The following is a 19,916-nucleotide window of genomic DNA, read 5'->3' as shown; positions in this document are numbered from 1 at the left end:
TCATCCTAAAACAGCAAATACTTCAACAAGGGCTGTAAGTCATGATAACATTGCTACAATTATTTACCCAATAGGAAAAGGGGTAATTACAAAAGAATGGTGACTGGAGAAACGCAGAAGTTTAAGATAGTTACAGAATGCAACTTTTTAACATATTACACAACAGCGGCAATTCGCCGACTTTAGCAGCTGGATTTCAAGTGACTGCCCTAAACAGCAGTTTCTGAGCACATTTCAGCACACGATCCATAGAGACTGCATTGGCCTCTGTCATGAAATCTAGAAACCAGGCCTCAGCCTCCCCATGAAAAATAGAGGTCAGCTTGAATGGTATGTGCCACACTAGCCAGGCATCTCCCACAACCATAGGCAATTAACAGGCAGCAGTGTTTGTAGTAGTCACCAAAATGTCAAAGCCTGGTAAGTTCTGGCTCGCATTCAAGTTTGACACCTCTACCTTTAAGGACACGTCAAATGAAAAAAGGCAGTTACCCAATCAAGATCCCATGATTATTATGACGTAGGGCATTATAAGCATGGTACACATTTCACAGTCATTTTCAAAGAACTCCTTTAGGCAATCCTAATCCCCAAAACATTGCAATGGTAAATAACACATTTTAGACCTGGCCTTGGAACCAGCTTTAGTTGCCCAGCTGGATTATTGTCTTTCCAAAAATGGCATACGTATCATATATACATAGAGAGGCTTTGGTGCGTGGGCTCAATCCACTGCTCTGTCAAACTGTTCACATTTTGCCTCCGCCCACTAGACCATACCGCATGGGGCAATGGGTCAGCCCACTGTACACATTGACTCCCTCTGAATGATAAATCCACCTAAAAATAGTTATTTTCTCGTCAGTTCCAATGTTGATTTAAAGTGTGCATTCTTCATTTTATATCAATTTAAATATTGGCTTTTTTTGCCTGCACATCAGGAGCTCAATTAGAAGGCGGAAGGGTAGCAGTTTGTGCATGCTACACATTTCAGAAGGATCTATTTTCTGCCTTGCAATGAAAACCAAATAGAAGAACCAACGCCCCAGCTTGCCACACTCAGACCTAGACCTACTGGTTTTGTAAATGCCTTTTCACATTTGAGATGACATCTTCACTCCATCTCTGCTTATTCGTCGCTGCCACCACATCCACTTTTGCACAATTTATCTTTATTGCCGAAAACGCAAATTGAGAGGAGTTTTTGATCTGGTATACAGTTCAGGAACAGCATGTAATTAACAATCAAGGACAGGGCAACCTTAAATGAACATTGATTTCCTAGCACTAGAGATTTATTAAACGTGACTAACAAAATCAAGACAAATTATAATGGAGGCGGCAGGTACTTACACTGAATTTGATGATGTCGTATATCAGGTACCGAGGAACCACTTGTCCTTTTACCTTGTCAATGATCATCTCCTAAAACAAATTAAATGTATTTTCAAATGTAAGTACAAAGCGATTTCGGAGATAGTAAACAGCGAAAACCTTCAGATACACACAAATACTGTTTAACCATGTCCAGGTCTGAAACAGACTTAGACTCACGCTATTACGAAATTGGTAAATATCGCCAGTGTGAGCTTTAAAATGAAGTGACTGAAGAGATCATGGTACAATTGACAGGTACAACTTATCCTGTTGCCAACTACGAAAATTTATATTTGTATGCACCCGACAGTACTCTTTCTAATGAATAGTTTTCAAGTGATAACCACATTGTGAATTCTGTAGAAAATATTAATAACCATAAGTCATGGTTAAACCTTTAAAGGTGGGCAGCAATGGCATGCACTTTATGAAGTGTTTTGAATCTTAAAAACAAGTGGCGAGCACAGCTGGCACTGGGAGACAAATAAATGTTCACTGGGGAACATCCATCTTTTTGCTTTAAAACCTCTGAACAAGCCACGATCGATATTGCAGTCTAAGCCAGCGGCGAACCTGAATACGCCGTTTCATGTAAAAAAAAAAAAAAAAGGTAAAGTCTCGAAGACTTTTGACAGTCGCATGTGTCTCATTGTTTTCGGGAATCATCAATGTAATGTAGTTGCCATGCTTTGAGAATCCGGCAGCTGAGGTGATGTTATAAAATCCGTTTCAATGTAAGGGGGCGTTAAAGAATGGATCCCCATTGACTCTGTAGTGAAAATAAAATGTTACCCATTATAATGTGCAATATATTCTCCCCACTCTCCAAAATTGGAATTGTAAGTACCGTGCCATCGACCACACGGTATAGCTGTAACTGAAAGACAGGCCACTAGACAACACTGTCAAAGCGGCTAGGATGAGATGTCTAGGAGTTTCTTCACTTTCATGGTTGAGTACGCTTCTTCAGATTGTTTCCCTAATTTTGTCGGAGAGACAAGAGTGATGCTTCAGAATGAGGGCAGTTTGAAAAAGACCCATGCACTAAGATGATAAAATAGAGACCTCCATGATGCACATGTCTAAACATAGCAGGAAAGAATTATTTCAACTCAGCTACTTGCAACTTTTGAAGGGGATTGATGGCAGCGCCCAGAATAAAATAATTCCCTAAAATGTGGACTACCACTGAATTATAATTTGGGGCTTTATAGAGTTAAGATTCAGGACCACACACAGATGTATGATGGCTATAAAAATGCAATTACTGAGGCAGAACTGAAATATCTGATAGGGTTGAAACGAGGGTTTCTTGTTTTCCACCTAGCCTCACATGTCTGGCAGACCAGGGGTCATCTAATTATATAAACACAATGCCTAATATAGTTCACACAACAAATTGCAGGATAACTGTTATTGTCTAAAAAAAATTCAACACTGGGAATACTATTGTTAAGACCCTGTGCAACTAAAAGAAAGTTTTGCTTAAGCCTCTCTTCCGCTCATGAAAAGAAGTACATTTAAAATGAGGTTTGCCAAGAGGATGTATAGAATATGATAAATGGAGTTCAACAAACAGTGATTTGTGACTATCAACTATATTTCCACCAGATTTATTAGGATCTAAGAAGAATTCAAAGCTTTTATTAGTGGAAGATAATGAATGATGTATTTATTGATTATAGTTTAAGGAGAATGTGTAAATGAGCATTGCTATCAAAGTCTGCCCAGAAGAAGTTATTGCTGTCATTAGAATGCTAGTAATTCGTGGTAACAGAGCAACATGAAGAGACCCCATGAGACACGGTAGGGCACTATGGGCTGAGCATCTGTTACACATGTTTAGTTGTTCATTTTGTTAGTTTATGCAATTCTCTTTTTTTTCTGTTTGCCTAATTTATCTAATCCATTGACACTACCTGGCCATCCTTGAGTACAGATGTTACCACTTTGTCTCTATACAAATACATGTAAAGGCAGACAGTAATAGACGTGTAATAACATATTTGATGCACAAGATAACTAGAACTGTATGGTTCTAATTATTGTCCTGCTTTTATGTCCCCCGACTCCTTTATCATATTCCTATTGTCTAAATACTGCAATCGGGACATAAATGCATACGTGTACCGTATCCATAATATAAATCGAAGTCCAGTGCTGTTTGCATGCAGGAATTATGTATATTGAAAAAATAAAATCAATAAAGAGATTTGCAAAAAAAAAAAGAATTAAGAGACCCCATGAGACAATACCAGTTAAGAACTGTAACTATGGAAAGAACACCAATACAATGAACATTTGGCATTATAGAAAGGGAAAAAAAACATTTCCTCAACTCATAACATCTACAATTCTTTGTCAGATCAGATTAGTGCCAGGATCGAGTTCATGCATTTTTTGCCCACTACTCCACTCTAGACAGAGACCAGTCATATGCAAGTCAGTCTTGTTCCTTCTCCGACAGAAACAGTTTGTCCATCCTGAACTGCCAGGCCTGGCCCGTCTTCCAGATCGGAAGACAAGCAACCCAAGACCAGTTTCAGTCAACGTAAGAGACTTCTGTGAGGTAGAGCTCCAGTCTTGTGGGACAGTGAGCAAATGAATGAATAGAATGGTTATTGAACATTTAATTAAACTCGGTTAGTTGTGGTTTATGCGCAACCAGGAGAGGATCTTCAGCCTAAGATCTCAGGGGGAGTTGTGCTAAGGTACAAATCAAAATACAAAGTCTGACTCCTCATACACAGCATTATTGTGCTTGTGCTGCTGATAGTGCGACTGAATGACTTGCAAATAGGAGGTTTCGGTGACATTAGAAAATTGCTACATCAGAAAAGCTAACAAAAGATAATATTCCACTTTTCTACAATTCTATTACAGTTTGTCAGAACACAATGCATAAATGAGAAAAAGGACAGGTCACCCGCCTCATTAGTGTCACAAATAACTGTACCCCAAAATCAACTTAGTAGAATTAGCTCAACAGTTAGACAGTCACTGTTTCCTAGCCCTTTTGGGTTCAAGTTTTCTTTCACTTTCCAGTGCAGTGATATCGGCATACAGCCATTTTGCACTTCAAGCATTAAGCGCACCAGTGTAGTATCCTTCAAGCAGCACACTATGTTGTCATGATTTCACACAGCCCACTCACCAATAAAGATGGAGATGATGGAATCAAAGAATCAGGTCTCAAGCAGCGTCCAATATCAGCATGATGTCCAGTACTGAGACCTTTAGCTGACATGGCCTAGGAGGAGAGTGCAGGCATAGATGACTTATTGGCGCACAGCTCGCTCTATTCCTGATAACTCTACCTGGTTCCTGCAGCCATCCCATTCCCAGTGCAGAACAGAAATGACATTACCATGCTGGAAGTGATGCGACCAGAAGAGAGGCAGGTTCAAAGACGCTACATCTCACCAAAACGTATATTTGTAGTCTATCACTGTATTAAAGCATTCTGGAGCTTTGACCTTTTGGTTAGGCCTAGACAGGTGAGTGGAAGGAACGAGAGGTAAAGTGGGAGTAATTGAGCAAGAGCTACTTGAATCCAGTAATATATTAGATAGAGGAATATAGGGAGAGACCGGTTCAGAATCTAGAGATAAAGAAGTAGGTGTTTCCCTTCAAATTCGATTTCACAGGGGTCCAACAGAGTGTTTAAAAATATGAGGATTTTTGACTGGTTGTGTGCCCATCTTTCCGGGCTGTGACCACAGATCCAGTAATGTTAATGATTACATATGGTTGAGGGACATAATTTGGATTACACTTGCGGGTACCACAAGACTTGACAAGCACAAATCTTCCTTGCAAAAAGCATGAAGACTGAACTCTCCGCTGCTGCTCGGCATATACGTTCATCTTCTCTTTGGCGGTTGCAGATCAAAGTTATACTTCTGTGTTATGTCGGAGCGGGATTCTTCAGCTAGATGAGGTATAGTCACGCACATCATTCTTCTAAACGTGAGTTTCGCTGAAGACACACCTGTTGTGCTAGGCAGTGTGTCCCAGTAATTACAGAGAATTTGACACATTGTTTCTGAGGATAAGCTTTTGTTAGCTTTACCAACGTGGACTGTCTTGCCATGAATCGTTAATCCCATTGGCTTGATGCCATAACAGTCATATTTTTAGTTTTTGAAACCTAGATAACCTGCAAATTCCTTAAAGTCGCCTCCAGAGCTAGTTGGACCATTATCCACATTCTAAGTTTCCCCACCTGCGTGATTCAATGTGGTCAACAGGAGTTTTTTCCTTACCAGGTCTATGGAGGATCTTGAATATGCAGTATTGCAGATGGAAGCCCCACATTTCTGTTTGTAGTGGACTGTTGCATTTCCAAGTATGGTGACTAATAATAAGTCAGAACGATGAATGATTTACCATATAAAAAGAGACGAAAGTGCTCACATGCCCACATCACTTCAAGGCTTTCCTTCTTTGCCTGCAAGAAGGCTAGTTTTGGCTTTATAAGGCTGAAGGTGACATTTGCTATTACAGTCATCCGGCTTCAGGATCATCTATTTGCGCCAAAATTGCTCTGAAGGCCAAAGGGCTGGCACCAGTCATTAGTTCTGTGTGTAAAGTCAGGCCAAAGAATGCAAGACTTTCAGCATTTGTGATTTTTATGCAAAAGTTTATAATACAGTTTGAGATTTCCGTAACAATCTAAAGAAGGATTCCTTTGGTCTAGAATATATCTGGAGCAGTAGCACGTTAGTCTAAGAAATGAACAGTGGGCTGACAGATTTTCTTGTATTGGTGCTGGCACAAAAGTAGAAAATTTGTCTGGGTTATGACACATTCCTTCTTTTGAAAAAATGTGGATGTAGAATTTCAGAATGGCCATTCGGAATTGACACTTGTTTTATTGAGTGTGCAAAGAGCATTCTGTAAAGCTTCTTGGGTCTACAATAGAGTGACACTCAGGTATGCTTTGGAGGACTTTTTTTTATTTTTTTATTTCTTTATTAACATTTTCCATTAGGTCAGCGTTAATACAGTTGATAGCCTCAGACAAACGAACCAAGGTCTTAATGCCCTGCTTATACATTGGTAGTGACAGGTTCAATATCAAAAAATAAAGCATAAACTTAAATTTCACGGTTTCCTCATCTCTCAGTTTATGGCACTGATTGTGGTATCAGTGTCCACCATGAAAGGAATAGGGATTCCATTGACATTTATGTTCAGAAAAAGTTCCGACAGGTCTTCATCATTTTCAGTTTTGACCCTGCCTCACAATGAGAAGACACTGGCTTTGTGCGTATTCTCAGAGTTTGTTGATGAAGATCGGGTCTTACATCCCTTTCTCTGATCCCTTGACAAGGACGAAAAGCTTATTTTGATTTGCGGTTGGATGAGGAAATGGCTTTTGTTGTGGTTAAGTCATTTATCTCAGATTTGTGTCTGCTGCGACTTCTGCACAGAGTCTGAAAATGTCCACTGCACCAACGCTTTACACATGCCCGTGCTACAAGGAACGCCTCCGTATGAGGGAAAGGAAAACCACAATGGGAGCAAATGAATCTGGAGTCGCTGCCAGGCAGACACATGCTTTCAATGCAAAGCACGGATTCTTCCACTGGGGTTTTGATTTTATGTTGGTTCGTGACTTCGGTACACAGTGCAGGACGTTTGGGCAATAGCAAAATAATCTTTCCGGGTTTAATATATAGGTGTTGTCTTCAGGCAGCAAATTTGCAGCTAGCTATGATCTATTATCGGAGAGCTTATTTACTGCTGTAGATATCAAAGTAACAATGTAATACTTTCTATTTTAACCTCCTGATAAAAGAGTCAAAGTTCTCCCCCCATTTCAGCATCGTTAAGTGAAACAGATAGGATTCATAGTCAAAATTCCTTTTAGGTAGAAAATACGATATTAAAGTGTGTTTGAAACCTTAATAAGACAATCTTCTAGTCTCTTCAAATTGGTGGAAAATATCACGGATATCCAGTACCGTGCAGTGCATCAAAAGACTGATGAGGTGCCTTTCAGACTCGATACCAAGAGCGGCTGGTTAAATATCAAAGTCTTTTATCAAGTGGCAACATTTGGGGCCAAGGTTCTTAGTGTAAGCCAGACTGAAAGCCCATTGTCCTCAAAGATAGTGATTCTCGAGCAGCGATGATTGTGGGTAACTGGAGACGGCGATAATGTAAACTCGTAGATGTACCTCTAGTGGAACTTAGAGAACTTTGTAACAGTAGTGGCGATGGTTTGTGATCTTCAGATGATGATGTGGCCATGTTGTAGGGTGAGGTATGTAGGAGCTTGTGTATCAAAGCAAATGGGGTGAAGGTGCAGCACACATTGTCTGTGTCTCATCGTTGCCAGCGTATTATCCTCCGAGCTGCACATTTGGGGCAAAGGTTCTTGGTGTCAGCCAGACTGAAAGTCAAATGGTTCTCAGAGATAGTGATTCTGGAGTAGCAATGATTGTGGGTAACTGGCGACGGCGACAATGTAAACTCACAGAAGCTTGTACCTCTAGTGGAAATTAGAGAAGCTTGTACCTTTAGTGGCGATGGTCTGTGACCTTCAGATGACGATGTGGCCATGTTGTAGAGTGAGGCGTGTAGGAGCTTGTGTATCAAAGCAAATGGGGTGAAGGAGCAGCACACATGGTCTGTGTCTCATCGCCACCAAGTTATTATCCCTCAAGCAGCACACCATGAAGTCATGACTATACACAGCGGACTCAACAATAAAAAGAAGAGATGTTGATGACATTTTTCACCTTTTCTTGACTGCAGTCTGCATCGAAAAATCAGTTTTCATGCAGCCTTTAATATAAGGGGGATGTCCAGCATTGTGGCCCTTAGCTGAGAGGGCTACAAGGAGAATGCCAAGCCACCAATGACTTATCCGGACATCACTCACGCTCTTTCTAATGAGTTCACCTGGCTCCCAGGCACATCCCCTTCCCAGCTCAAAATCAGAATTGGGTCACCAAACTGGGAGCGATGCGACCGGAAGACAGGCCGGCTTGATGGGTCACCCCAGTGGGAGTGATGTGACTGGGAGACGGCAGGTTCGAGGGGTCACCCTAGTGGGAGTGATGCGACCGTAAAACAGGCAGGCTCGATGGGTCACCCCAATGGGAGTGATGTGACAGCGAGACGGCAGGTTCGATGGGTCACACTAGTGGGAGTGATGCGACCGAAAGTCAAGGAGGCTCGATGGGTCACCGCAGTGGGAGTGACACGACCGGAAGACGGTAGACTTGAGCACATTCTAACCACTGCGGGATTCTATGAGCTAGAGAAGCATGCAATTCTGCCCTGCGACTAATAAACACAATTCTTTGAGATACATTTTGGTCCTTCTCAAATATGTCCCCTAGTGCACCACTGTGAATGAATAGAAGCTGTTGGGCCACCAAAATATCAAAAGCATGAAACCAAAAAACGTGGCATAAGAGTTCTTCACAGTCTGAAAATGCTGCTGTATGTGTATATTTTCTGCATATGTCTGCTCTAAATAAGTTGCGGAACATAAATGGCACTCCCATCTATGAGATGACATTGTATGAGAAAGGAATTTCATTTTTAGAACACATTACCCCACAGGGCACATTTTCCATCTGTAACACTAAGTGTATAACAATATTTCGTCCTTTTTATATTATTATTTTTACCTTCAAAAACAGATCAATTATACTGTGTTTGCTTCAACCTTTTTACGTAGGAGGGCATAAATCTACCCATAATTCAGTTTTCATTAACATCAGGCAAACTAGCTTTTATTATTACTCAGACACACGATCCCAGCCAGAGGCACCGGCATTAGATGGGTTGTATTAGGTCTGACCTGTGAATAAATCCAAATCATAGCGCAGTTTATGAGAGGCCAACATGACTGCACGGGGCACCGGTGGTTATTAAGATGTTCTGAATGCATAGGCTGGTTTCTAGGAATGAGGATGGAACGGTATATTATTCAGGACCAAAGTCCACGGCAGAAAAAAAGACACTAGGCTAAAAACAGAGTAACACACCACAATGAAGCATGTTAAAAGCACATCAAGCCGACCTCTACTAGAGGGGTTTGCAGACTTGACTCTAGAAAGGTGTGCATTGCCAGTAGTAAGTGGACCAATACAGTCAATATTCTACAGTATTTGCCATAATCCTAAAGTTAAGCATGCGCATGCCAGGTGTATGTGTAAATCGTCAGGCAACGAAGCATGAAACAGACATGCAAGATCCGAGCCAGTTCCTCGCCTAAGGTACGATCAAGGACGAGCAGCCATTCTTGCATTCATGTCACCTAGGAATGACCCTGCAAGGTAGGAGTGAGACAGACCGAACAAGTTCACAGTTTGCAGAGCTCCTTCACGCTTTCTCACCACCTTTCAGGAAAAGAACACCGAGCAGAGGAAGTGATAATGGAATCAGCCATTAGCACCTTCCTCTTAAATTACATCTTCCTAAAATGCTACTTTTACAAAACAGCTTTTCTACCAACTTGTGAGAGAGGGAACTGTTACCTGAGAAGTGTTAATGATGGATGTCATTACGGCCTCACTCGCAGCTAAATGCCATTTTTACATTGGAAAGGCCATCTGAAAAATATGCATTTGTGTATAAATGTATCATGTGTCTGTCATCTCGGTTAGAATATTAGAATATATGAGTGTATGTTCAACATCTACACCGCCATCGTCCGACAGCATGGGCTCAACATAGTATCTTACGCCGATGACACCCAACTTATCCTCTCCCTCACGAAGGATCCCGAGGACACCAGGCTCAGCTTCCAGGAACGAATGAGGGACGTCGCGGCCTGGATGAAGGACAGCTGCCTAAAGCTCAACACTGAGAAAACTGAGGTCCTCATCCTGAGACCCACGAACACCACCTGGGACGACACATGGTGGCCCTCTGCCCCGACAGACCACACTGGGAACCTCGGCATCATCCTTGAATACTCTCTCACCATGAAACGCCAGATCAACGCCGTTGCCTCCACCAGCTTCAACTGCCCCCGCATCCGCAGAAGCAGAACAGGAGGAAGGGCCTTCTCCTACATCGTAGCCAAAACATGGAACAAACTCCCGGTCAGCATCAGACGCTCCCCTAACCTGCACATCTTCGACTGAGCCGGAGCTGACTCCCCCCTTCCCCCCCCCCCCCAGCGCCATGAGACCCTCACGGGTGAGTAGCGCGCTTTATGAACCCCTGATTGATTGATGTGTCAACCCAACCGTATTACCAAGAACGTTAGTTCAGCAGATAATTTCTTTTTTAAGAGTCAGATGTTGCCCAGCTTTCAACTGTAAAAATTGCATGAAGCCAGGGGAGGCCAGAAGTGTGTCTCAGTGATACTGATTACACTTACCGTAAACATTTCAACAGGCAGGTAAAGATGGCGAGTGGAAAACTGGACAAACTAAGATGGCAGCAACCACCATCCGATCTCAAGAACTGTAGGAGGTGCCCTGTATGAATGCAATCTGCACGGAACACGGAGCAATATGGTTGGCACTCAAAGATCCATCTTCTTAGAGGCCCAGTATCACACATTTACCGGGCTGAAGGTCAACTGAAGAGACTTGTGCAGCTCTGCACTGTGAGTGCTGCGAGAAGCAATCAAGAGCAGAGGGCTGAATTAGGATTAATAATGGTTCACTGTAGGTGGAGGATGTGGCACACCCCTTGGAAATATACCCTTCCCTTCCTCCAGTGGCATTTACGAGGTTCTACCATACACTACCTGCTTACCCCATGCCGAGTGTGAAGGAAGCAGTGGTTAAAAGCAGCAGAGGGTAAGGTGTGCTGGCAGGACATGTTCAATGGGACAGAGTGATGAGGCAATGGGGCATTTCTGAAGTTAGATTGAAGTTGAAAGCAAGGGGTTAGGGAGAGGAACGAGGACATCTTTTTCTCCTCTCAATCCCTTTTATTGCAGTCTTGGCAAAGAGGAAGGGCAGGAGCAATAATAAAACAAGTATTGGCAAAGCCATTAGGTCTCGCAATGCCCGAGGAAGTGGCCCTGTCAATGTGAATGTCTTTTAGCCATGTTGTCTAGCAGCACATCTGCTTTTCAGCATGGCTGAAAGTCACTGAAAGCCCAGAATCACAGGATGTTGAGCTGACACAGAGTTTCTTTGCCCCACATGTTGAGTTTATTGTCCTGCACCTTCTAACACAAAAAAGCTCTATGATGTGGCCTGTGCGTTTTTCAGTGACTTTCAACCATGCTGAACATCAGATGAGCTGCTACACAACATTGCTAAAAGACATTCACATTGACAAGGCCAATAGCTCAGGCATTGCTGATATCTATTGGCTTTGCCAATGCTTGTTTGGTGTTGAGGGGGTATTGCTGAACAAATGTGGAAGTGATAGTGAGAAACAGTTGAGGAGCTTTGAAGTGAAGCGAGGATTGGTGTAAAAGCCAGAGCTACTGTCAGGGAAACTAGGTTCGCATCTCGGGGTCGGCTGAACAGCTTGTGATTCTGGGCAAATCACTTACACTTCTCTCTGCGTATGACAATAAATGTGCCACTCTCTGCGTATGACAATAAATGTGCCATTTTGTAACTGGTGAGCACTTAAAGTGCTCCAATACCATTGGCTGGTGTTAGCAGGGTCTATAAATATTCTTCCCTTAGACCCTATCTTTAAGTAGTATTGTTGATGTTCTTGAGCAGCCTACAGCTGCGGGTCTCGTTTAGGACTACACTGTTTTTTAGGTAGTCTTTTGTTTTCATTGCAGATTTACTTAACTGCATATCTTGCATTCTCACTGTGTTTTTCCCTTTAGCACTCAGTCCCTTTGCCTCACACTAGTTTTTGTTTTGGTTAACCTAAAATGGCGGAATTCAGCGGCTTAGCATATGATGATGCAGTATATCAATATATTTTAGACAACACACCTAGCATCCTTGAGGGACCTAATGCCCCTTTGATAGATACAGGCAATGAATGGGGCAGAGTCCTCGTTCTCAAGAAATCCCATTCACGCTCCTCTATTCATGGCGCTATTATGGCGGAGTACTTAAGAGCTAACTGTGCTCCTCCGGGACGGATAGTGACGAATGCCCCCAGGCTATTCTTAGAAGACAGGGTTTTTCTAAAAGATTGGTCCCTTATAGCATGGCGCTGTACGCGTGACTGGTTGATTCTAATCATCAGCACAGCGAAGAGGGTTGCTGACTCCATTCTTATAGAGATACAGGCTTTGGAAGCGCAAATCAAAATTACCATCACTGCCACTCTATTTAAGAAGAATTTGGATGAATCCAATAAAAACAATAAGGAGTTCAAAGATTCTATTCTCCTTAACAAAATTAAAAAATTCAAAAAAGATCTGGCTAAGTTTAAGCATGAAAAAGTCTATCCATACACTAGTGAGAACTACTCACCCCCAGAATTTAGGAGTAATGGGAAGAGATATGGTTCCACCTATTCAGGTTCTAGCTCAGATGAAACCTCCAGCGACACAGATGGACCCAATGTCCAAAAACCACGCTCTAGAGGCAGAGGTAGATACGCTAGACCTTACAATCATAGGGGTTATGGTGCACCACAATTTCAACAGTGGTGGCCCCCGGCTCCATGGGGCTTTCCACCGCAAGCCTTTCAGCCACCAATGACACTATATCAACCGGAATACGATAGCCAGTCTTTTTTAGGGTATGGCCCCTCAAGACCCCGAGGCAGAAGAAGAAATGCACAGGCCCAAGTTCATTGGGATCCAGCCTCAGGCTTACCCTCAGGTCCCCACGCAGGGACTCGGAGCAACACGAGGAAGAACTCAGTTCCGTCAGTGAACAGCACAAACCAAACCTCGTAGTTAATCTGAGCAAACGAACTCTGTCCAGAGATGAGCAGTGTGTCCTTAATAGGGGTCTCGGTTTTGTTACCACCTCTGTAGGTGACCCCTTTCAGATCCAATGTGAATTGACACAGTTTTTTAGGAAACTCAGGCTGCATCATTTTTTCAAAGATAAACCACTATCTGATCCTGATGAGACTGAACAGAATACGGGCCTTAGATTAAAATCTACGTTCAATCCCCCAGCTCATCTTGATCCCCCACAGGGTCTGACTTTCGAAAAAGCAGTCGTGTGTGAGGTTACTGCCATGTGCAAAACAAAGAACGATAGGTTTAGTAATCTACCACGATGCGAACAACAGGCGCTTACCTCTTTGGCCAAAGATGATGATATTACCATCAAACCTGCGGATAAAGGGGGCTCTATCGTCATTTTGGACACCATTGACTATAGAGCAGAATGTCTTCGCCAATTGGGCGATCAGAACTCTTACAGAATTCTCATTCAAGATCCCACAGCTAGACTACAGCAAACTATAAGGGAAATCACTGAAGAGGCACTTAGTGAAGGTTGGATTACAACTCGGGAAGCACTATTCTTACAGACTAAGTTTCCTGTTATTCCTTACTTTTACGTTTTCGCAAAAGTGCACAAGCCTCAGAGACCACCACCTGGGAGACCAATCATCTTAGGGCAGGGCTTTTAGTCTCCTTCGATGTCGAATCTCTGTATACAACTATTCCCCAAGATGAAACGCTGGCTACAGTATGCTCTATTTTAGAGGCGACTGACTTGCAGTCCATTACACCTGTACCCTTTATCATGGCCTTAGCCAGACTGGCTATGAAAGAAAATTTCTTTAAGTTTGAGAACACCATCTATTTACAGACGTCAGGGACCAGCATGGGCAGCGTTTTCGCGCCCAGCCTAGCGAATCTGTATGTCCACTCGTTCGAGCAAGAGCATGTGTTGGCCCCCACCAACCCCTTCTTCACATCAATTCGCTTATGGAAGCGGTATATAGATGATGTGTTGGTGGTGTGGAGGGGAGACCAACAGTCTATTGGCCACTTCCACCAGTGGCTAAATACACAAAATGACTATTTGAAATTTACGGTTGAGTTGGACAAGACGCGCTTGGCATTTCTGGATTTATCCATTTTTGTAACATCAGAGGGTCTTGAAAGCGAATTATACCGTAAGCCTATGGCACGTAATTCGCTTTTGCGATATGACAGCCAGCATCCTAAGGCTTTAAGTGACAACTTGCCCTATGGCCAGTTCCTAAGGGTGCGGAGGAATTGTTCGACTACTGAGGGTTTCGTAAAACATACTAGTCTTCTAACTGAACAATTGGCAGAGAGACATTACCCACGGAAGTTGGTCAAACGGTCCCTTAAAAGAGCTTCTAATAATAATAGTGAAGCCCTGTTGGAACCACCCGCACCTAAGCCACCTCTGGAACGCTTGACGTTTGTCAACACATTTAGTACTTTATCTAACAACATCAAGAAAAGTATTAAGAAACATTGGCGGATTTTAAATAGTTGCAGTGAGAAGATTGCAATGCCGCTTTTTGCTTTCAAAAGATCAGGCAACATAAAAGACAGACTGGTCCATACACGCCCCCAGGTTGTGCCTACTAGATCGTTGGGCACTTTATGGGATTTACCGGCTGTGACTGGACACCACCCTTGCGGGGGGTGTTCGGTTTGCCCACAAACCACCCATACCTCGTCAATTGATATAGGGTCGAATAGACCTTGGATCCAGACCCACTTTACGAACTGTAACAGTAGTAATGTAATCTATCTACTTACATGCCCTTGCCACACTAGGTATGTGGGGATGACTACCCGCAAGGTGAGGGCACGCATGTTGGAGTATAAGAGTACCTTCAGGTGCCGAAAGTTGACCACCAGACTCACTAGGCATTTTTCAGAGTCCAATCACACTGCAGAAGATTTCCACTGGACAGTACTGGAGAAACCGATGATTCCGCCACACATTAGTGATGTCTCCAGATACTTGTTCATTAAAGAACAGAAATGGGTCCATAGGCTCCAGTGTGACACTTTGGGACTAAATGATGACATTCCCTGGACCAGCATCTAGTTAGAGGTACTGATGTAGTTTTGTAATGTGGTACATACTTTCCATTCTTTGCTGTGCCCTGGGCCTGTGATGACAAAAATGACTGTACCTTTTTTTTTGATAAACAAGTTTTTATTGTTTTAAACAATACAACAACAGAAACAGTCTGGCATTCCGAAGCAGTATCACACAGCATTACATTAGAAAGCACACCCCGTTCCCCCCCGCCCCCAAGAGCTCTCCTCCACCCTCCAAACCGCCCTACTAAAGTATGTTGCCTAGCCATTTCCCCCAAACTTTTCGGTACTTCTTGGGGCAACCTCGTGCCCGATAGAGAGTCCGCTCCTGCGCCGCGCACCAGTCCACCCCAGCACCCCACTTAGCCACGCTTGGCGGCAGCGGTTGTTTCCATGCCGCTGCAATGTCGCGCTTGGCCACCATCAAGGCCGTCATGAGAAACAGCTGCTCTGAACACGTGCCATCCAAGCCATCTGTGATGCCCAGCAGGGAGTGTCGAGGGTCATGCGGCACCTCCCACCCCAGGACCTCCGTAAGCTCGGTCTCAATGCCCCTCCAGAACCCCTCCAGGTCAGGGCAGGACCACACCATATGCAGGAAGTCTGCCGGCTCGAAACCACATCGGGGGCAAGCCGCGTCCCCGGAGAGGCCCGCACGGTGAAGGCGAGCCGGTGTAAGGTAAGCAGCATGGAGATAATAAATTTGGATGAGTCGCAGCTTAGCGGAGGCCGTCACCAAGCGGGGGGCCATAAGGGCGTCCCGCCAGTCGGCCTCATCCAGGGGGCCCACCCACCCCTCCCAGCGCTCCTTAAGGCCCGCAAGGGACGTGGGGGTGCAGTTGACGAGGGAGCGGTAGATCCTGGAAATGCCCCCCCTCCCCAGGTTGCCCAGCAGGACCTGAGCCTCCGGGGGGCTGTGGTCCGGCAGCCGGACGTCAAGCGGGGTGTAGGTGCGTATGGCGTGGCGCAGCTGGAGGTACCTATAAAATTGAGAGGAGTGGAGGGAAAAACGCGCCTGCAGCTCTGAAAAGGAACACATCCGCCCTCCCCGCCAGACGTCCCCAAGCTGGGAAATGCCAATGAGATCCCATGATTTGAAGCCTTCCAGCTTCGTGACCTCCCGCAACCACGTCCCGTGCCACAGGGGAGTGACCCGGGTCAACCGCACCGTCCATCGGGTGAGGCGGAGCGCCGCTCGCCAGGACAGGAATACCGCCCTGGTGATGTCCGGGCAAGAAGCAGGGATGGAGGCGCCGTACAGGCGATCTTGGATACCGGAGAAACCCAAGCCGTCAAGTTCCACCCTGTAGGCCGGGTCGGACCAACCCCCCCTGAACCAGTCATGAATGACCAGAAGGCGGGTGGCCATGTAGTAGAGGTAGAGATCAGACATGCCCAGGCCCCCGTCAAAGGTGGGTATGCGGCACGTCGACAGAGCCAGCCGCCGCCTCCCATCGCCCCAGAGAAATCTCGTCGCCATCCCGTCCAGTTCGCGGAACCAAGGTCGCGGAAAGGAGAGGGGGGTGTTTTGCAACACATATAAAAACCGGGGAAGAATCATCATTTTGTAGAGGGCAACCCTCCCTAGAGGGTTAAGGGGCAGCAGTTGCCATCGCGCCAAATCTACCTTGGCATGACTGTACCTTTTATAGCCCTTGATGTTATGGCAGCAATTGTTTCTTTACACACTATCCCTCGTGTCGAGGTTGCCATCCATTACGGTACATTTGGGAAGTGGTAATATGATTATCACCAATGGTGCTGGCATTCTTCGTAAATGCATCTTATGGTTTGGTGAACGATAGCTAGTATTACATCTTTCTGGCTCTTAGCACTGAGAGGGAACAGTATAGTACAATAAGTTAAAAAATTAAAAAAGATAAAAATTAAAAACTATAAAATAAAAAAATTAAAAAACCCTCTCATACACAAAAAGATGCAGAAGAATATAGTAATAAACAGACTACTAATACACACCCTAAAAGCAACCTAAGTGATTAAGACAAACAGTACAGATACTACAATTTCACTTCTCATGACAGCATTCTGTAGTTGCATCTTTGTATACTCGTAACAAGTCTTGCTGACTCTGGTGCATTAATGTATATAGCTGTCATTAGCCTGGGTTATTTTGACAAACATTACACTGCACGGGGTCTGTAAACACGAGCATATTCAGCAAACACTGAATGACGAGGTACTAGTTAAACTACATCTCCCATGAGGCATGACATCATTTTGGAGTCCAGCAACCTAACGCCGCGCGCATGTGACGGCGAGGTCACGCAGCGCTATGCGCGTTTTGTTAATTTTTTTGTAATAATTTTTTGTCAATTGATTGCAACTGTTCAAGGAGACAATCAAACTACAACTCCATCCGTTATGACACCATTTTGTAGTTTTATTTCACTTTTATTTTTGTAGTCTCGCATCTGGCTTAAATTAGTCCTGCTGACACCAGTGCATTAATATATGCAGCTGCCTTTTGCCTGGGTATTTGTTAAGCATTATACTGCACGTGGTTCTACATCACGGATGCATTTAGCGAACGCTTTGGTTTTTGACAAGTCATAAGCAGAACTACATTTCCCATGAGGTATGACATCATTTTGTAGTTCAGTAACCAATCGCCGCGCGCAAGGAACGGCGAGGTCACGCAGCGTTAGGCGCGTCTCATGTTAATTGATTCCAACTGTGCCAATTAACGCTATTTAAACAGACTTCCTGGTTCCGATCGTTGCCTCCCACCCTGCTCGGTAACACTTGGGGCAACGGCGGAGAGGTAAGTGTCGGCGTGCTGACTGGCTCAGTCCATCTGTTTCGGGTAGCTCTGGGACCTCCTTACAGTGACCCGCTTAATCTCGCAGTATCAGAGACGGTGGGTGATTTAAACGCTGGTTTCATGGATTTAAAACCGCTATACCATTGTTTTTCGTATTTTAATAGCAAGTAGGTGCCATTCTGAGAGTTGGTGGTTTGGTATGGGCAGCTAACTGAGGGGGAGGGCACACCAGTAAGAGCGAAGGCATTTTGCGTTTAATTTCACGCAAGATAGTCACTGAGATTGATCTTGGGTTTTCTCAGTTTTAAGAATATGTTCTGTTTTTGTCACCCACGATTTAGAGCGGGGCCTCCTTCACCTGAGCCAGGTTCCAGGGTAGGTGAGGTGCAATCCTAGATCACGTGGGGTAAGCATTGCGTAGATTCCTTTGCAGCAATGAACAGGCAGACCTACATAATGGGCCTGTTTTAAGACAGCACTGTTGATGTTTGAGGTTGGATTTTGTGTGTTAATTGTTCTATCTCCATAGGTGATGCTTGCACCCTGTGACTCAGAGGATTAGGACACCTTGAGGTCGTATTCATTACAACCTTGTTTGTTTGTTTGTTTATTCTCACATTTTTCACATATACTAGATATGTGTGGGCACGTTTCACTATTGGAAGTGTACTAACCTAATGCAGTAGCATAATTTAGAAGAACAAAGGTCCTGAAGAAAGCCGTGGGCAATACTCCCGGATGGCTGAAACATGTCGACCCATACATAGCAGCAACTAGTTAGTACTGCTAAAAACTTTGATACACTTTTTTTAATCGAGGTGTGCGGAGTGAATTGAATTGTATCTTACTCTCTACACAACCTTTTTTTAGATTTCACTGTCTTTCTTGCACTGCACTTTTTCTTTGTTTGGATGCCACAGTTTTTCACGTGTCTTTTTGACTCATACTCATCAGCCCGAGTGAGCAATAGAGCTTCTAACTAGCGAGGCAGTCTCTATGATCAAGAGATATACCTCTGCCTAAGTTGGATACCAGATGATATAAACGATCAAGAGAGTATTCCTGCTCTCACTATCTACCTCAGTGAATGAGTAAGGTTGATGGTAATCCACGCTCTGCTCCAAGAACGTCCGGGTCTGATTGGTTTTATACACCAACTTCCATCTTCTTTATCTTTTGTGCTGTCTGCTATTAGACCCCCGTTCTCTTGTGTGTGTGTAGTCTAGTTATGGGGATGAGAATCTGGGCAGGTCTATAAATATTCTTCCCTTAGACCCCATCTTTAAGTAGCATTGTTGATGGTGTTAGCACTATGGCAAGATGGAGGACGGAATAAGTTCTCCAATACAATTGGAATGTGCAAAAAAAAAAAGCAGCAGCGACGAGGGAGGTAGTGAGGGTACAGGTCAAGCAGGGAAGCAGGAGGGAATGGGGAGATGGGCAAGCAACGAAGAAAGAGGGCGGGAGGAAGCAACAATGAAGGGGTACCAAAAAATACCTTACTTAAAGCTGAATCAGCGACAAAAATTAATGTGTCATTGTGGAATGTAACTGGTGAGCACTTAGCAGTCCAATACCATTGGCTTGTGTTTGCGCTATAGGAAGACGTAGGACGGAGCGAGTGCTCCAATACCATCGGATCACGCAAAAAAAAAGTGCTGTTCGTTAACCTTCGGGAGGTGTTGCTGCTATATGAAACAGCACAAAAAAAACCAGAAAGAATCACAGTGTAAGGCTGGTTTACAGTAGTGATCATGAGGAAATACATCACATTACCACATTAAAAGGACAACTTTTTCCATGGACACTGAGGGGCAGGCAGACCATGTTGACATCATGACTCAGCCTGGC

General features: G+C 44.1%; 1 protein-coding gene across 3 annotated transcripts in view; it reads right to left on the bottom strand.

Annotated features, from left to right (window-relative positions):
* RNGTT (RNA guanylyltransferase and 5'-phosphatase) overlaps window positions 1-19,916 on the bottom strand; it is a 1,651,651-nt gene that overhangs the window by 929,447 nt on the left and 702,288 nt on the right. For all 3 annotated transcript variants that reach the window (XM_085611178.1, XM_085611177.1, XM_085611179.1), the window contains exon 10: window positions 1,354-1,425. In XM_085611178.1, coding sequence (XP_085467304.1) covers window positions 1,354-1,425 — 72 coding nt within the window. The remainder of the gene's footprint in view (window positions 1-1,353; window positions 1,426-19,916) is intronic.

The sequence above is a fragment of the Triturus cristatus genome, chromosome 6 (genome assembly GCF_964204655.1).
Source record: "Triturus cristatus chromosome 6, aTriCri1.1, whole genome shotgun sequence".
NCBI lineage: Eukaryota > Metazoa > Chordata > Amphibia > Caudata > Salamandridae > Triturus > Triturus cristatus.
This window is presented reverse-complemented; position numbering and strand designations above follow the sequence as displayed.